The following is a 20,554-nucleotide window of genomic DNA, read 5'->3' on the forward strand; positions in this document are numbered from 1 at the left end:
ACTGACAATAGCTAACATTTATTATTGACTTAAAAAAATTTAAAGACTTCAGTTTTCTTGAACAAATTTAGAAATGTAAAATTTCTGACCAGAGAAATTTGGAATCCGTAAAATAAGTCTACAAAAGAAAACTCAAGGGTGGGCCGTGGTTGCTCAGCTGCAGAGTTCTCACCTGCCATGCCAGAGACCTGGGTTCGATTCCTGGTGCGTGCCCATGCAAAAAAACAAAACAAAACAAAAAAACTCAGTGTCAGACGCAATAATATGTAATATCTGATAAGAGAAAATTTTATTGTATCAAATCTTTGTTGTGAGTACACATCAAAAGAAAAGTCAAAAATGGGAAAAGTAATTTAATTGCTGTGTAGAAATTTGATCAAATAATTAGCTTAATGAGTATACTTAAGTTATTTCTAAATGAAAGCTTATCAATGTTAATGTATTTTTGACTTGAGTTTTTTATTATAACCATGGCATGAAAGGCCATATAGGAAAGTGTCAAAATAGTCTCCAACTTACCTTAGGGTGTCTAATTTCTAAAAAGAAGTGGAAATAGAAACAACTTTCAGGGGTTAAGGAAAGATTAGATCGTGTGGAAAATAGAGACTGTCATTTCTTGATAATAAAGGATGTATATCAGTAAGACTGTTACCAGGGACTGAAGGAAGAGCTGGGAATTGTATGGTTATAAAAAGAGATGAGGTCTAGGTATATGAAAAGACAGAGGAAACATGGAAATGCAACAGCAATAGATATTTGTATAAGAATGTTTAGCAGAGGTGGAATTAATGGCGTATCAAGGGGTTAGTTTTTGGGGAGAAGCAGGTAAGGCTAATGATGAGGAAGAACATCCTGGATGACCTCATCTTTTTAAAGCTGTGTGATGAAGATAAAGGATATATTAGGGGGCTCTAAGATAGTAATATTCAAGCAGCAACTGCAGGGATTATGCCAAGAAAGACTGTAAAACAAATAGTAAATTGCTGAGCATTTTCAGAGACCAAACTGAAATTGTATGGAATTAATTACTAGTGGTGTAGATCTTTAGGCTAGGAGTAGATGTGGAGAAGTAGCAATCTGTGGTTGAGAATTAGTGGATTAAGAATGTAAATGGGTGTTAATATAGACACCATTAAAATAAATGTTAAGAAGGAGTTAAAGTGGCAATAAAGAACTGAAGTATATTAATATTTCTAAATATAATTTGCATATTTTCAAGACCATTCAAAAGTAGCTCTTTGAAATGTATTTTTCACCTCAGTCTTAATTTCTGTCTCTCAGAGTTTCTCTTAGAACAGAGATAAGACACAATCTTGCATCCGTGAGGTATTAAATAAAATAAATCATTTTAGGTTATATACTTTATTTCTTACAAATTTTTACCCCTGGTTTCTGCACAGTCCACAGCAGGAGCATCATTATTGGCTAATGCCTCACCTCTGACTCTCATGACATCACCTTTGTCTGTAACAAATCAAAATGTGACTCCTTTTGGGATGCTGGGTGGCCTTGTTCCAGTGACCATGCCCTTCCAGTTTCCCTTGGAGCTACTTGGCTTTGGAACGGACACAGCTGGAGTGACAACCACCTCGGGATCTACCTCAGCCGCTTTCCACCATAGCCTAACTCAGAGTAAGTGGGGCTCTTTCATTTATTTGGCTACCTAACCAGAGACCTCGCTAATTTATACTAACTGAGAGTCCGGTTGGAGTAGTGAATTTTATAGGGTATTTTTAAAGAAATGCAGGCTCTTTCACTTATTAATAAGTCAAATTTCTGGACTCTGGGATTTTTGTTACAATTTTTAATGAACCATCCAAACCACATTTCTAGAGTAAGTGAAATTTGCTTGGTTATTTGTTATATACATTTATATATGTACATTTTTTAAAAAATGTATTTGCTCTAGTTTTAGAAGGATTTTGAAGACTAGGACTGTAATTGCATTTGATAAATCAAACTACTTTCATTTTTTATCTAAGAGGGCTCATATCTTAATTTCAAGAAGACACTGACAAGTCTGTTTTCCTCCTAGATTTACTAAAGGGTTTACAGCCAGGAGCTCAGCATGCAGCAACGCTTTCCCACTCACCTCTGCCTACACATTTACAGCAAGCATTTAACGGTAAGAAAACTACCTATTTCTTCATATGTTTGTTATTTATGTTTTTAGATAAAAATTATACTTTTTCTGAAAAAGTTTGCATGGAATGACACTGGGAAAAAAATTTTCGTATATAAGAGTGAAGAAATTGGTGAATAAGGTCTTTTGTTATATATATGAAGTGACTTTTTGAAAATGTTTATTATGGAAATGATAACTGAAGAGAATTCATCAGATAATTTATAAAAATCATATACATAATTATAATAGTTTACCTTTACTGAAACCATGCTGAGTAAATGGCTTGAGACTGTTATACAACAAGCCTGTGAAGGACAGATGACAGTCCCATTTTAGAAATCAGAAAATTTGAATCAGAGAGGTAATGAAACTTGCCCAAGACAATACACAGAATATTTCAGCTGAGATATAAACTTAGGAAATCTGATGCCATAAGCCTGAATTCTTAGCCATTAAACTTTTCTGGTTCTTAGTAGTAATTAAATTAATATAATCCAAATTGTGTACATTATATACACAGAAGTTAGAAGTTGATTGGGACTTCACTGTTCCTTTTTGGATACTGTATGCAAAATTATCTTTGCACCAGTTTACAGTTGACCACAATGTGGAAATGGGAACTGTGTAGCAATCTTGAGGCAACAGGTTGGCATTAATCCTCTGAAAGACCTGAGTGTTATACTGTCCCAAACTCAGCCCTTGAAGAAAACCAGCTTTATTTTTATTTTATTTTATTTAATTGCTGACGTAGGATTGGTATAAGGTGATCCTGACCTTCCTGAACTCCTGATTACATTTAAATGTGTTGAAGGGATTTTATTCAAATTCTTGAATGTTTTATCTTGTTAATTATCTAGTGACTAAAGCAGCCTGGGTATTAACTGCTTGGGATAATGAGTCCAGCTTAGAGGCTGTATACTTAGGGAGCAGACTTATATGAATGTGACTACCTACAAGGAATTAGACAATATGGGATTCTCATTGCTCAAAATCATCCCCATGTTAAGGTTTTTTTTTTTTACTTTTTATTTTGAAATACTTTCAAACTTACAGAGAAGTTAAAATAATAACACAAACACCATACAGAGAACTCCAACACCCCTATCCCCATCAGATATCCAGATCCACCTATCTGTCTGTCTAATCCATTTTCTGAATACTTGAGTATAGATAGTATACATCACACTCCTTGAACACAATATTGTCATGTACATTTCCTAAGAGCAAGGATAGTCACTAATGTAACCACCTTATGTGCTGTTACCAAGTTCGAGAAATTTAATATTGATATAAACCTTAGGGTCTATATTCCAGTTTTTTCAAATGTCCTTTTGAACCTTTTCTCTTCCCTGCTAGATCTTACCCAGGATCATGTATTTCATAGTTATTGTCTCTTTAGTAGCTCTTGTTTCTTTCCTTCAACCACTCCCAAACATACCATTCAACAGAATTAATCACTTTCACAATAATATAGTACCCTCATCACCTTTCATTGCTGAAACTTACCATCTCCCCCAATATTATGCATTAATTCCCCATTCTCCTTTGCCCTACCCCAGGCAACCTGTACTCTACTTTTGTCTCTAAAACCCTGCATACTATGATATTTTCTTTATAGTTTCCATGGGGCTTAAATGTAATATCCTAAATAAATAGCAGTTTCATTTTCTTTGATACCAACTTCACTTCAGTAGTGTATACACAAACTATATTCCCATACCCCTCCACCCCCCACCTTTATGTAGTTCTTGTTTCAAATTATGTATCTATATGTTACGAGTCCAGAACCATCAGTTTTTCATGACATTTTATACATTTGGCTTTTAGATCTTACAGAAAGTAAAATGTACAATAGTACTGGCATTTATATTTACCCATGTCCTTGTGCTCACCAGAGATCTTTATTTTTTCATGTGGCTTCAACCTGTTGTCTATTGTCCTTTCCTTTGAACTTGCAGAACTTTCTTTAGCATCTCTTGTAGGGCCAATCTAGTGGTGAAAGAGTCCCTCAGCTTTTATTTATCTGGGAATATCTTTATCTCTCCCTCATTTTTGAAATTTGGGATATCTTCAGACATTATTTCTTTGAGTATTCTCCCTGCTCCTTTATTTCTTCTCCTTCTGCGATTCTCATAGTGTCTACATCAGTATACTTAATAGTGTCCCAAAGGTTCCTCGGGCTCTGTTCACGTCTCTCCAGTGTTCTTTCTGCTCATCAGATTGGGTGATTTTAGTTGTCTTATCTTTAGGTTCCCTGATTCTTTCCTCTGTCAGCTCCAGTCTGCTGTTAAACCCCTTTAGGGCATTTTAAATTCTGTTACTATGGTCTTCCACTTCATTTGTTTCCTTTCCATTGCTCTGTTGATACTCTCTTGGTGTTCATCTTTTGTCTTCCTGATTTCCTTTGTTCTTTGTCTATGTCTTCATATAAATATGCTCTTTAAGCATATTTAGGACCATTTTTCAAAGTCTTTGTATGGTATATATCCCAGATCTGTCCTCCTCATTGATGGTTTCTAATACTTTTTTCTTCTCCTTTGGCTGTCATGTCCTGTTTCTTTGTATGTTTTATGACCTTTTGTTGAAACCTGGACATTTTGATATTTTAATGTATTATCATTGGAATTGACTCAAGTATCTATTCCTTAAGCAAGCATCTAGCTAGTATTATGATAGAACTTTCCTTAGATGCCAGGAGCTAACCAAAAAAAAATACAAGGAAAAAAAGAATACACCTTTTCCAGTCTTTACAGATTGACTTATGCAAGTGCTTGTCTTCTTTTCTCCATACAATGAGTTTAGAAAATAGCTCTTGGCCAAAGCATAGATAGAGGCCTTCCTGATTCTTGGTGCAGCAGATATCTAGTCTTGAGCATGGACGTTTGGTTCTAAGGAAGTCATGCCATTTACGTGTTTATGAATGTCCCCTTTTCCCTAAGAAACATTTTCCTCACCTTCCCAGTCACTGCACTTTGTGTCCTGTAGCCAGCAATCCCCTGCCTCAGACGGCATGACTTGGCTGCTCTCCTATAACATTCTGTAGGAGAGTTTGATGAATGGCCTTCTATATGCAGGACAGATTAGATTCTGGGGCAGTTAGTCCCTCTGGCCACAGTGAGATGGACTATGCCAGAAGTAAATGCTCCCAGTACTTGCATAAGGTTTACTGTTCTGCCTCTGCAGCCAGGACCAGGGGTCCACACAGTGGGAGCCTGGACTGGCTCTGCACCAAGCCAGTAAGGAGTTGGGGAAGGGCCAATCAGGGTGCCATGAGATTCTACCTGTTAATGTAATCTTTTTCTTGACTTGATACTTGCTCTCTTACTGCAGTCTTTTAACTGTTTTCTGGAGCTTTGAGAAGTCAGATTTTGCTAGTTCAAAGCTTCTGTGGAAGCTTATGGAGCCCTGAAGTATCTCACTGCACCATCTTGATCTAGATTATTCTGGGCAGTGCTACGCTTCTAGAGAAAAAAATGAAATATGACTATCAATATTTTCCAAGTAATTAAAATTAAAGGCTATACATTTTTCATTTTAAAAACATTTAAAGTATAGGATACAGAATTTAGGGATCAGGCTTGGATTTGAATTCCAGGCCTGCCCACTTTGAGCAAGTTTCTTAACGTGTTTGACCATCATTTCTCTTTACTTATAAACTGGGGACAGTAAGATGTTTTTAATAGGTTTCTTATGAAAATGTAATAAAAAGAATTGATTTAAAGCTTTCAGCACAGTACCTGGTATATATAGTAAAAGCTCAGTTAATATTACTTCTCTTTTCTTATCATCTAAAGGAGGGTATAGCAGACTTTTTCTGTAAAGAGTCAAATGGTAAATATTTTAGACTTTACAGGCTATAAATATGGTCTTTGTTACATCTACTCAACTCTACCATTGTAGTACGAAAACAGCCATAGCAGTATGTAAACAAAGAGCATGGCTGAGTTCCAATAAAACTTCATTTACAAAAACAGGTAGCAGGCCAGATTTAGCCCTTAAGCCACTGTTTGCCAAACTCTTGCCCAAAGAATTTCATAGTACAGTTAATATGAGTATTTGTCATTAACTAAAATTTCTTTGAGTAAAATCTTATTTAAAAAGCACTTTGTGGGCAGGCCATGGTGGCTCAACAGGCAGAGTTCTCGCCTGTCATGCTGGAGACCTGGATTTGATTCCCAGTGCCTGCCAAAGCAAAAAAAAAAAAAAAAAAAAGGAAGAAAGAAAGAGAGGGAAAAAAAAGCACTTTGCCATTTTATGGATTTAACTATGCCTCAGATCAAATCATTTTTCAGTATAAGCAGAGGTATATATCTCATTATAAATGAAAAAGCCAATTTCTTAGATGTCACCAAAGCTATTTTTGTTTCATATTTTTATTGTAAACAGCAAACAAACATACAAACATTCTTGACATGGTGTACAATCAGTGGCTTACACTATTATCACATAGTTGTGTATTCATCACCATGATTATTTTTTTGAACATTTGTATCACTCCAGCAAAAGAAATAAAAAAGAAAAAATTCATACATGCCATATCCCTTACTCCTCCCTCTCGTTGACCACTAGTATTTTAATCTACTCAATTTAGTTTAACCTTTGTTTCCCCTATTATTTATTTTTTTATCCATATTTTTTACTTATCATTCCATACCGTAGATAAAAGGAGCATCAGACACAAGGTTTTCACAATCACACAGTCACATTGCAAAAGCTATATCATTATGCAATCATCTGTAAGAAACATGACTACTGGAACACAGCTCTAAAATTTCAGGCACTTCCCTCTAGCCACTCTAATACACCATAAATTAAAAAGGGGGTATCTATATAATGTGTAAGAATAAACTCCAGGATAACCTCTTGAAGGCTCTGTTGGGAATCTCTCAGATACTCATTTCTCTCTTGCCCCTTTTGGTCATGAAGGTTTTCTCAATCCCTTGATGCTAGTCTCAGCTCATCCCAGGCTTTCTGTTCCGTGTTGCCAGGGAGGTTTACACCCCTGAGATTCATGTCCCATGTAGAACGGGAAGGGCAATGAGTTCGCTTGCTGTGTTGGCTTAGAGTGAGAGAGGCTACATCTGAACAACAAAAGAGGTTCTCTGGGAGTGACTCTATTAGATTTACTGTATCCTTTTAAGTAGGGTTAGCCTATCCTTTGCAGGGATAAGTTTCATAGGGGCAAACCCCAAGATCAAGGGCTCAGCCTATTGATTTGGTTGTCCCCAACCAAAGCTGTTTTAATACTATTCTGTTTATGCAACTTTTGAAACAATTTTATTTCTATGATTTACCTTTTCTTCAACAGAAGCATTTTTTTTGTTTCATTTTGTTTATATTTTTCCAGAGGGATTTAAATATCATGAGTAGACCTGGCAGTGTGACTTTTGTGATCTCTTCCAGCCATAAGATCCTGTTGCTGGAATGTAATAATTTGTTCCTTTTCAATTCTTCATTTCTACCATTCATTCCTCTTCCCTTAAAATAAAAGTTTCCTTTCACTGTCTTTTATATCAGGTGTGGGTTATGTCTGGGCCTTCATTTTCCTTGCTAACGCAGTGACCTGTTAGCTTTTCCCTATATTTTGTTGGCTTATAAAGTCATTGAGTTCTACTCTTGCCCAGGTACCACTTTCTTTTCCTCTCTCCAGTTTTTGTAGGTAACTTAGCTGGGACTTAAATGGGGGAATCATCATTTCTCTAAAAACAGTTAAGTATCCAAATATAAAAAATAGAAGCCATTGTTCCCAGTAGTAGACTTCCCTGTTACTTATAGCTAGGTTAGGACGAAAACAAGGACTTAGCTGGATATTTCACTACTGCTGTGTCCCCTTTATTTGTTTAAGTAATTGAGAATTAATTATTAACTGCTATATCATGGCAAGAAATTTAATTCCACTTGTGAGAAAATGAAGTTGGCTCTATCTTCTAAAGGAATTGAAAGATGTGGTAGTTCCTTGAAGGTGGGAATTATGTATTCCGGTTCCTTTATATATACTATATATTTGTTGAAGTGGTATTTATAAGATTCTGAAAACCAATTGAACCTCAGTCATTTGAGATAGAGGATTGTTCTTGTTGCATTTTTGTCTCCGCTATGTTTTTATTGACCTCTCTAATGCTACAGAAGATATCAAAAATTATTTAACAATATCTGCATAAAAATTAAAAGTTAATATTGTTCTTTTTGTTTTTCTCATCTATTTTGTATAACATGTCAACCCATAACCAATCCAAGCTCTCTTTTTCTCAGATGGAGGCCAAAGTAAAGGAGACACTAAATTACCACGGAAATCTCAATGACTTCGCAACAAGCAAAGGAGATGAAACATTTAATTGACTGATGGAACCTACCTGATGGGAAAGTACTTATGTGGTCACAGGGCTGCTGTTTCTGTCGATGTTTACATTCTCTCGTCCCAAGCACTGTGGTGAGGAGAAAAAAGAAAAGACAACATTACTTGATCAAAGCCAGGTGCAGGAGGAAGAAATGCTTTCATGCAAAGCTAGTGACCTTTGGTCTCTTCTAAAGAAAGACAAGAGTTACCATATAAACTGACTTGAAAGAGACTCAGTTGTCAAACCCACAGAACTACAAATTTGATTTTTCCCGGGGGAGGAAGAAGGAAGTTAAGAGGATTTGGGTAAACTCCATCCATCCTTGGGGTTGAATATGAGCACTCATAGATATAATTGCATAATAAAAGTCTTATATATATGGAATTAGGCCAGTTTGTCAGGAGTAACAATCATGTCTGTTTGAGTGGACTATGCAGCAAATGATAGATTTGCCATAAAAAAAAAGTCATGACCTTATGTCTTATACAAACAGTATCTGAGTAACTACTGTATCCTCAGAAATCCTGAACAGACTTGAAGCTTATCCAGCATGTGGCAACTTTCCATGTAGAACAGTGAACTAAAGATGCTGCCAGAAAGTTATTAGCACAGTGATATATATTATTATATCACCTAGATTTTTTTGAAGTCAAGAAATTGAGCTTGTTGCTCTTAAGAAACAAAACCTAAATATTCCCTTTTTGTAAAAGGGTCAATTTCATCTTCCATTCAGAAGCAGGTACTTAACTCTTTTCTTCAGGTGATTTGTGCATCTGGTATTTCCTTTCTTGATTTTTAAATGTGACTGTGTTCACATTTTTTTCTTGAGAAATGGGGATCCTTGGAGATATGGCTGCTGCTTTGGTGCTCTCAGCCCTTGCAGGCCTATCAACATGAACTGTAGATTATCCCTAAATTTACCTCTGCTCACAATTTCTCCTATTCTTTTAGCTAGTGTTGTTTCTGGTGATTATTAGCTACTGATATAAACAGGGATACATGTGTACTGCATATACTTCTTCATTGGTCATTCTGAATAGCATATATTTTTTTGAATTTTGAAGATGGTGTTTTAAGGGAAGAAATTACATTAGGGTCATTATGTATACAAAGGATTGCTTTTTTATAACAATCACAGGGTAGTATTTTTAATCCCTATATCCAGTGTAGTCATTGATTTGGAGTGTTTGGTACCTTAAAGCTTTTCTAATATTTACTCAGAGTGTTGGTATGAGAGTAAACTTGCAGCCATCAAGACTCCCTAGTTAGTACAGCTTCCTTATGCAAATAGCATATTCAACAAAAGATGTTGAGAGAAACTTGTGGTTCTGTTTGAATACAGTTTGATTTTTTCATCTCATTGTTCTATCCACATCCCACACCCCTCCATTTAGGCTTCTGAATGTTTTCAAACTGAACCCATAAGAATAGTATAAGCTCTTTACTTGTCGGTATATAAAAGACTAATCTGAAAAACTAAATAACAAAATCTGTTCAGCATCAGACTGGTAGTAGTAGTGGTCTGTTACTAGTAGCAGTATTTCTTGCATTTGTTTTCATTTCACATCACCCTATACTGTTAACTTTATTGACATTAAGGTAATTAACAAGTTCTTTTCATTTTTTAACAAAAGGTCCCTGAAAGCCTATAGGACTATGAATAAATTACCATAGAGCGGACTTAGATCTGTATACCTGTATTTTGCTTTCAAAGCCACATTGGCTTGCTTCATAGAAAAAAGTTAATAAATAACTAAAACCTTTAGTTCCAAGAACTTGTTACAATAAGGGGAAAGGATTATTTCAAAGGAGTCATTGATATAATTTCTTGCTCCTAAGAATTTAGTTTACCAGTAAAACAAATGAGTGGTATATCAACCAATCCCAGTGGATATTTTGGAAGGATATTGGAACGTTGTAGAGGGTTTTAACTTGAGTATGTTTGGTTAAGAGTTTTTTTGTTTTGTTTATTTAATTAGGAAAGCTCACCCTATTCTTGGTTTATTCCAAGGTAGAGGATATCTTCTTTTTATCTAATTTGTAGAAAAAGGAAAAAAAAGTTTCTTTACTAATACTAACTGGATAAGTGATAGGAGTTTTTCTTTGAGAAGATAACTTTTCTTTTACTTCCCATACCAGGAGGGAAGTCAGGTCTTTCAAAGTGCATATGAATCTCTCTTCCTGCTCATAATTGTGTGTGTATGCATGTGTGTACTTATATATATACACACAGCCATACATAAATTCTTTACTAGTTTAAATCAAAGAATAATAATATTAATTTCTCAAGTCCATCCATTCTCAATCATGTCATATGAAGATCCCTGATGATTCTTTTCTTTGTCATCATTAGAAAAGAACAGGATTAAGACTTCCTCCCCCAGAATAATTTTATACTAACCAATAAAAATATCTGAAGGCCCTCAGCTCTGATAAATCCATATGTATGGAGATTATATTTTATTCTCTTCTCTCTTGGTTCCTTACAGACTGTTATCTCATCTCCACCTAGTTCCCCTACCACCACCACATTTTCGCTACCAAGTTACATCCATTTTAATCTAGTCTACCATTTTATGTTGTACAAATGAGCAAAACATCCTTGTATTTCTATATAGATAAAGTATGTTCAGAGAGTTCCTACATGTAAATACAAATTATTTCTTTTCTAGATCATGACATTGAAAATGGTGTCCATACTTTATGGTCACCTTTCTTTACAGTTTTTCTTAATAAAAAACAAACATATAAATTGGTTATTTTTAGCACAGAGACTTGTGACTCATACTGTATTTTTGCACTTAATCAAATTATGTTATTTTTAAAATAATGAGTACTTGGAAAGAATATAGAGCAATGTGTATTTCTGAAGAGCGTTAGCAACATCCCAATGCAAAAATAATCAGCACACTTAATTTTGTCCCATTCAGCGGGATTCTTGATTCAGGAAGACTAAACTGTTTTCAGCTGTCTTATATTTTAAATTGCCTTCACTGATATATAAGCTGTTACTGTACATACAAGTTACTCCTCAGTATTCACAAGCAATAATGGTCAGCAGAGTTGTCTCCAGAGACAATAATGCTGAGCCTCCGGTTGGAGACTGTTTGGGAGCAAAGTGTCAAGCTCATTCAGAGCCTCCAAGATAATGCTAGCAATAATTTCCATTGTAAGTCAAATATAATTCTTTCTCATATGCTTCTGCAATCAGAGGGTTTAAAAAATCATGAATTTTAAACAGCCTGAAGAAAAAAAGTTTTGGGAAAAGAAGTAAGGTTAATCTCAAGTTACAAAATCCTGATTTCATCGTGAGATAGAAGATTGTGTTAGTACATTCTTTCATGCCCACCACCCCTTTGATGGATGTTGTTACCCAAATTACATTTTTTATATCATCAAATTTGACTAGGGTTTAATATATCACCAAGGTAAGGGGAAGAACCGGGTACATGTTTGAATACTGTGGGTTTGACACCTGTTTGGAAACAATTTATTGGAAATAATTTTTAACCCAGGATATTTTTTTTCCCAAAGCAGATCTAAATTGTTTACTACCCAGGGTTGGGAAGGGCAGACACGTCTACTCTTTCTCCCCTGGTTGTCCTTTACCATACCCCTTCCCACCTCTACTTGGTTCAAGACATTTTCTGAAATGAAAATTCTACTGTTATTCAAACTGCCATTGATTGAGAACTCTTTATCCCTTGGGATCCTTTTAGAACTCAAATTATCTATCATATATGCTGCTACATTTGTAAAATGAACTTTGCCTGTATTGGTTGACTTTAATTTACAGTTCTTTATTTCTAGGGGGAGTTAGAAAATAATTTGACCCATGTATAGAATTAGGATATTTTATTTTAGGAGTGTACCATAAAAGCACACTGGTTTCTGTATTATTTTTATCCTTTAGGTTTTGAATTTGCATTTGTTTTTCTTTTAAAAGTTGAATATTGAAAAATGAGAAAAATCTATAATCAGGCCAAACTTGAGAACTTACCGTGTACTTCAGCACTCAATTTCTGCTGATCTTATGTTCTCAAAAGGGGCACTTTTATTTTCTATTGTGCGTGTATGATTGTTTTTTTGTTTTGAATGGTGGTTTTTATTTTGCTTTTTGAGGTATTTTCTTTTTGTAATAATGAAGCAGAAGAAAAATGTAGTAGTAGGTAAATGAATACAAACATGTTATGCAATTTTACTTTATAAAATTTTAAGCAGAAAAGTCTAGCTCTTTGTAAATCATTTCTTAGCTCTGGTAAAATGCTTATATTACTCCTCTAAAACATGCTCTATTCAGGCCTTTGTCTTTGTTAAGTGCCTTTTTGTTTTCTTTCTTTCCCCGCCCTCTTTTGAAACTGTTCTCAGATATTCTAAAGTACAGGCTGATAAGTCAGGGATGCAGGAGGAAGAATCTCAAACTTGCCAAGGTCGTCATGTAATGCTGTAATACCCTTCCTTTTCTTTATATGTATATGGATATATGTGTAAGATACATACATACATATATATATGTAATATATATATATATATATATAATTAGTAGCTGCTGTACCATGCATCTGTCCCAAGAACTCCCTTTCAATAATATTTGCAAAATTTCTGCCTTGTTTATTCCATTGCTATTAGTAGATTAAAATGGGCAGTTGGGAAATTGTCTTTTCACAAGACACTATCTTCCCCCTTTGAATATCTGTTGTAGAAGTTAACAAAAATATATATAATAAGTTGGCTATTATAAGTAAAATAAATTTAGTAGACTCATTGACTATTCTGGATGTAACCCACTGCTCTGTGCCCATCAAACTTTTGATGAAGTAATACAGGAGAAAGCATTGGAATAACAAGAGTATTTTGTGGTCAGATTGATGAGGTGCACTGTGGCAGGAAAGACTAAAGAGACAGGAGGGCTAGAGTTCAAACTATGGTACCTTATCTAAATTTTTTGAAGGAAGTTAGCAACTTTATCAACATTAAAAATATATTTTATTTTGGAAAAGTGGTTTTTGAAGAATTCATATAGCTGCATATCTGTTAAAAAGTTAATAAACTGAGAAAGACTTCAGATACTGAGGAGAACATTTGTATAACCTATAGCATTCTTGAGAGGTCTTCAGTTTTCTTATTTGTCAGATAATTATATTTGGCTAAATCTGATTATATGGTTACTTAGATTTCTCCCTTAAGCAAAGTAACTTAATTTTCAGAATCTAAGACTCATCTGTTTCTTGTTAAAGACAAAGTGATGTGACATGTTAAGGGAGACTAAGTTGAATCTATCCTCAAAACCCAGTGCAAATATTTCTAAGTGCCCCCTTTAAAATTAAATGTTAATTGGAAAGAGGAAATTGGTGACCAAAAGGAGAAAGCAGACACTCCTGGTAATGTTAACTGATAGCAAAACTGTTACCAGGCGGCCTGAGTTCAGTCATAAGTGTTATTCTGAAATTCCTGTTTAGGGGGAATGTCATTTAACCTTTGTGCCTCAGATTACCCACTAGAAAATTGGGTATAATAATATTCACCTACCTCCCAGGGATATCAGAGACTTTACTATTTCAAAAGTATTTTGAGTTTTTCTAAAAATGCCGTATATAATTAAAGGTAGTATTATCATTTTCCCACAGAGGCTATAAATGTTTCCCTTATAATGGGTATTAAAAGTACCATATGATTTTTAAGTTAAAAAAAATCACTGGAATTCTAATTTAGATATGTATTTGTTATTTAAACATATTATATTTGTGTGGGATGAAATGGTTAGTTTCAGGTTAATAAAGGGGAGGGAATGAGACTGAGTTTCTTAGTTATAAGTAGATTTTGTAACCTTTATGGTGTTATTACTAGCATGACTTTTGCCAAGGTTGTGGAGCTAAAGCTAGGTCAAGTTTGAATAATTAGTTATTGAAGATGATAAATGACCCTAAAAGTTTTAACTGCCTCACTTTTCCATCTTTTCAGTCTAATTTCCTTAGAGTACTTGTTTGGTGATGGATAGCTTCACCTTTTAACTTACTAAGAATGAATGGAATCTACTTATTCTTGTAAGTCAAAGATTGTTTACTATTCCTGAAATTCTAGGTTTATCCAGCTTTCACTGAATGGGGCAAGCACTACACACAGCTGTGTATACTTTTAGCCAGTCTACATTTGTAATTTATGCTTCTTCAACCCATAAAAGAATTGGAGCCATTAGCTGTTGTTCAGGTTGTAGGAAAATGGGAGCGGAAAAGCACGGATATATTTCCTAGCTGGAGCGGGTTTGGGAGGTGGGGACAGAGGGAAACTCCCAAGAGCATGCGAAGATCATTTTATCCCACCTTCCAATACTACATATTAATTAGTAATGCATACAGTTTTCCTTTTATCATTTAAAAAGGACAGCCACAGAAAGAATTGATGTTGCATTTTTAGTTAAGGTTAAATACTGAGCAGCAATTGTTAGGGTATGTTTGTAGATTTAAGTTGTAACACATATTCAGGGTCAAAGAAAGATCATGTGGGGGGAAGAAGAACAAATTATCCAGCTGAAGTGGGTCAGTAAAAAGCACCAAACCCAAGCAAACAAAGCATCTGGCTTAATGCCCAGAATTGGCCAAGGCCGGGTTAATCTCTAGTGAGGTGTCATTTTTGTTTTTTTTTTTAATTTTTGGGTTTTTATTGCTTTTTTCAGATAAGGTCTTAGGTTAGTAGCTCCAAATATCAACTATGCAGATATTATTTTCCACTGCTCTGTCCACATTTTCTTCTTTTTCCATTCTTCAAATAACAAATGTTCAGATTCTACCCAAAGAAATAAGGCAAAAGGGTTTTGTTGAATGTGTGTTCCTCTAGGGAAAATTTTAAAAAGGATAAAATAGATATATTTTGTGTGTTCGTCTGTTCTAAAATGTGAACTTTATACTCAAAAACTAAGTACAGATAATTTTACTGGTGCAAAACTAGTGTCATGGAATGTCTTTGGGTTGTTGTGATAAAATCATCCCAGTGTTCGATTCTGAGAAAGTTTTAGATTCTGTGGCACGATGTTCAGGTCTATAGAGCTGAAAGAAGTCAGACTCTAATCAGAAATAGCTTTGAATATTAATGTTGAATTCTTTTTTCTTCATTTCTTTTAGTCTTCATTTTGCTTTCCTTTAGTCTGAGCTATTATGTCATCATTTCATCAAGTTTGCATATTGTTATGATTCTAGGGAAGGAAGGTTAAACTGTCTTTCACATCCTTTTCTTACTCATTTTGGCAATCTCTCCTTAGTCCCTTTTGAATTCAAAAGTAAAGGCTACAGGTATATTCCAGGAGACTGTTTACACCCTAGCAGAGGATGCAAACAGGGTCTCTCTTAGAATTTTTATGAGACTGCCTTTGGATAACTTGATATCAATTTACATTTTTTTTGTTAGACTCCCAAAGTATCATTTGCTTAAAAGTAGGTATTTGTGATCTTTATTTAATTTCTGCACGTTGTAACACTTCTGCATCTCAATCTTTCCTACATATTTCCATCTCGTTGTAGGTTAGTAATTAAACCTCAGACACTTTTCCAAACTGTTACCCAAACAAGTCAAGAATACTTTTAGAAATAAGTTGTATAATTAAAGTTTTATTTGTCCAGGACTTAAGAGTCACTTGCATCACTGGCTACAGGAAATTTTTTTTTTGCTTCTGGTTTGTATTACAAAATAGAGTTCTCTACTAAATAATATTGTAGACATGGCTTCCTCTTGTTACTTTGCAAAGTTGTTGCAACATTATTCGAGAGAGAAGCAGACCTTTATTGGGGGCTCTTATTTCTCATAATACTCTGCTTTTTCTCACACTGCTTTCCAAAGGTCTGAGCCAAACAGACTATATGAATTCTTACTACCAATTTCATGTTCCTCAGAAATCTCTCCTTACATAATTTAGCCCCCATTTTGCTATAATAAAATAATTATTTTATCTTAAATCTGATTTAAAAATATTTTGTAATAGAACACTAATGGAAATTTAATTGAAATAAAAATGATATGACTATTACCCTAGATAAATTGGAACCATACTTCATGTTTTTAAGTTAACAACTCCATTGACCCTCAGACCACATTTAGGAGTCAGCAGCAACCAAGATCAGCCGGTTGGCATGTTTTTCTACATGACATCATGCCCTTAATTTGTTATATCTTAACTATTGTGTGTTTTCTATCTTTGCAACCATGAACTTTCCTCATTTTTTGCTTATCTCTGATGTTTTCAGGGGTAGTATGACCTCTGCCAGAAAATTGGGTTTTCTTTCCCATATTTGTAAAATTACCAAGGATTACTCCAATTTTGTCTAGAGGAATTATAATAGAGAGAAGTTATTCTCAGTTGACAAAAGTATTACTGTTTTAGCTAGTTAGAAATTTGACCAACTTTGGCCAATGTTTTAAGGCCTGGCTATGCCTATATAACTACATTTACCTTCTGAGACCTTTAGAAAAGGAAGGGGTCCTTTAGTAGAGGTAGATTCCCATCCTTCAAGTACTTTTCCTCTGAACCATGGCCAGCCTCCACAGAAAAAGATTTAAACTTTGCACAATAAATTGTTTTATTGTAGGAAATATAAAAAATATCAAATTGTTCTTTAAGGAAAGTATATAAATCTGGGGCTTTCCGCTGTGTTTTGCTTGCTAAACATTGTCAAGCTTAAAAGAAGAGGAAAATAAATCTCTGGCTGGTGAAAATTTTGTGCCCCAAGTAATATGTTAAAGTCTACCAAGATAACTAAGTTATGGATGTTTTCTCTCTTTTATTATAAGGAAGAAAGTTAATTTGCAGTTGTAAAATTACTATGGGACTGCAAACCTATTTGCTATCCTGGTTGGAAATAATCATTCTGATTTTTAGTCTGGGAAAGCACATATTTCCAAACCTTGCAGTATGAATTTTGATAAGGGAAAACTTTTGTTTGGTAACAGAAAAAAAATAGGACTTATATTTATACAGTAAATGTTCACTCTATAGGGGAACTTTCCTCCAGTTATACATTTTCCCCTTACTTTAGCCACCTCCACATTTGATAAAGATGCCAACATGTTTCAAAACCAAGCTTGAAGGAAGGGGCCTAAATAATTGCTGCTCCTCTAGGTGAATGGCACTAATTACTGTATTGCATTTGTTAATAGGGAGGTGCATTTTTGCTAACTTGAAGGGATATACTGTATTTTAAATAAGTGTATGACTTAATACTTTGGGGTTTTTTCCTCCTTTAAAAACTGGACCTGAACACAAGCTTTGAGTTGATATTTGTAATAATCTCAGGACCTGAAAGATTGTAGCATTTAGTGTGTCTTAAAATTATGTACTGTACCAGCCATGGATTTTTGTAAATATACCTGTCTCCCTTTTTTGTATTATTTTAGTAAAAAAAAAAATAAATTTAAATAAAAGGGGGGGATAACAATATGTGAATGGGTGTGGGTATGTGTGTGTATGTGTGTTTGAATAAGGCTCTTTTGAGATGAACTGGTGCTTGTTTAATTTCCAGCTCTTAAGGAGCAGGAATATGGACAAACTGCTGCTACTGAACCCTGCACTGAGCCTAGTATTTCCATTTAGTCTTTTCCAGCGATTAATAAAATGCTGGCTACCAGGAATTGACTAAGAAGTTAAAATTCTTCCCACTGTCATCTTGGCTTTGCATTATCGGTTCCACATGCTCTTTGAATTTTAATGATAAAAAAAAGTTTCCAAGCCCCTCTTGGTTGGTTGCTGGTTTCTGTTTTTAAGATAACTCTTGTCAGTACTTTATAAAAAGAAATGAGGGCAGGTAAAATTTTTATACTACAAATCTAACACATTTCATAAAACTCTGATGAATTTTGGTTATGTGAGAGGACTTAAACATTCCTGCATTAAGGATCTGTAGTAAATTAACCCCATGGACATACTCCTTCAGTGCAGGGATTTTTTTCTTCTTCTTTTCTTAATTTTTTTTTCTTTTTTGCAACAGCCTTGCTCATATTCCATGTGTAGCTAGCAAACCCCTGTTCTGAAGCAGGAGCCTTATTTGATTCAGAATAGATGTTTCCTGTCTATTATTTGTGACAGGGCCTTTTACCTGAGTGTTTTTTCTTTTTGTATGTGTTACATGTTTGTTGTATTAAATAAAGAGGAATGTACATATTATTCCCGTGTCTGTTGTATTATTCGGTTAACTTGGATTTTACTATTTCCTTCTTTCAGTAGTGGCTTAGCACCTGTTGTCTGTATTACACGGGGCTAGATACTGTGGGATACAGAAGCAAAAGGCACAGTCCCCACCCTCAGTATGCTCAAACAGTTTGCAGTCACATGAGAAGTTAAAAGATAACAGTTCAAAATTGGTCACAAAGGTGTGGTCCATTGCCATCTGGCAGTTGAGTTCAGAGACAAGGAGAAAATGGATTGGCGTGAACTGGAATACTGTGAATATGTTTGAGGTGGGCCTCCAAACATAGGTAGGCTTTTGTTAGGAAGAAGGTAAATGGAAAAGTCCTGAGCAGAGTCAGGAAGAAGCAAGAATTAGACCAGTCTGATGTTGGGTATTCACTGGAATAGTGGGAGCCAGATTTCAGAGTACTTGAATGCAGCCTCAATAGATTCTTCCTTTGGATAATACGTTTTTCTTTGCTTTTAGAAATGATGCCACCAGTGGCAGGGCTTGAAATATAAACATGGAAATTATTATCAAGGCTTTGTGAGTAGAGGATTTCTAGGAAAAGTACTATTAAAAGAAAAAAGCAGAGAAAGAATTCAACTATAAAAACCCAGATAGAGGGTGGAGAATAGATGAAGAATAGATAGAAAGCAATTTACTTGAGAAATTGAGCAATTTGTCATTTGTAAGTTAAATTGGGTATAAAAAAAAGTGTACAGAAGGACATGCACCCCAAAATATAAGGAGTGGTGGTTTGAGTGCTTTTTCTCATTTTTCCTTTTATTCAATCTATTTTAAGTGTAGTATTGTCGAGACAAATAGAAATTAGAATTTCAAAAATGTGTGGTCCTGATGCATAGAGGGAGGAGGTGGGCTACAAGTATTTTTTCTTAAAAAAAAAAAAAAAAAAAAGACTAGTTTAAGGACAGTTTTGCAAAAGGGTATTCTTGGGAATAATAACCCCTCAAGATGCTCTTTGAAAAAAGGAAAACTGGCAAATAATTTGACTACATTTTACTATGTTTTCGCCATCTTATAAATGTATAACATTTACATATTAGAAGTGCCATTGGTAAACAAGATGTTTTTGAACCCATTATTTTCCCAAGTTTGACCATGGAACATTGTTTCATGTAACTCCAATTAACATTAAATATACGGCTTGCAAAGCACTTAGCATAATATCTTACACATGATAAACACTAGGTAAATGTTAACTTTTATAAACATTCTTAGAGCTAGTGTTCCATAGCATACACTAGAAAAAATACAAAGTAGCAGATTCTTTTTTCAGGGCAAATAAGAACTGAAGTGTTATATAAAGTGTCTGATAAAGGCTCAGTGGCAAAATAAATACAGAAAACTGGTTAATGCATGAAAGATGTTCAATTCCATTAATAAAGAATACAAATCGTATTTTAATACTATCACAAAAATGCTGTAAAATGAGTACTTATTTCATATGAAGGCCAATTTGTCATATGCTTCCAGAATCTTAAGTATTCTTACTCTATCACACTGATTTTTACTTGTGGGAATTTATTCTAAGTAAAGACAAAGAACTATGTATAGAAGTGTTCTTGTCATAAACATAGTAGCAAAAAAAAAAGTCTAGCTCTAAGAGCAGTTATATTACATTATCCATATGATGAAATATTTTGCAAGCAATTTTTTTGAGTAGTTACAGGAAGTGCTCTCCATGTATTAAATATGAAGAAGTGATAAAAAATGTTATTACAGTGTTGTGCTAATTTTGTTGAAAACATATATAAACATTTTTCAAAAAGGGGCAAAAAGACATACTTCAAAATAATAGTAGCAATGTCTTTTATAATTGAAATCAATAAATGTTAAAGATAGGAGTCCAATTAGTTTTGTTTTATTATTTATTATAGCCTGAGTTTAAAAAATAACTCAGAAAAGTTTTTAAAATT

The 20,554-nt window shown here is 34.5% G+C and overlaps 1 protein-coding gene across 3 annotated transcripts in view; it reads left to right on the forward strand.

The window, feature by feature from the left end:
• The window catches only part of UBN2 (ubinuclein 2), a 113,446-nt gene extending 94,836 nt beyond the window's left edge, over positions 1–18,610 (forward strand). For all 3 annotated transcript variants that reach the window (XM_077144932.1, XM_077145001.1, XM_077144858.1), the window contains exons 15-17: positions 1,401–1,632; positions 2,036–2,125; positions 8,378–18,610. In XM_077144932.1, coding sequence (XP_077001047.1) covers positions 1,401–1,632; positions 2,036–2,125; positions 8,378–8,427 — 372 coding nt within the window. In that variant the 3' untranslated portion in view covers positions 8,428–18,610. The remainder of the gene's footprint in view (positions 1–1,400; positions 1,633–2,035; positions 2,126–8,377) is intronic.
• The last annotated feature ends 1,944 nt before the right edge of the window (positions 18,611–20,554 follow it).

Source organism: Tamandua tetradactyla, chromosome 1 (genome assembly GCF_023851605.1).
Source record: "Tamandua tetradactyla isolate mTamTet1 chromosome 1, mTamTet1.pri, whole genome shotgun sequence".
NCBI classification, from domain to species: Eukaryota; Metazoa; Chordata; class Mammalia; order Pilosa; family Myrmecophagidae; genus Tamandua; species Tamandua tetradactyla.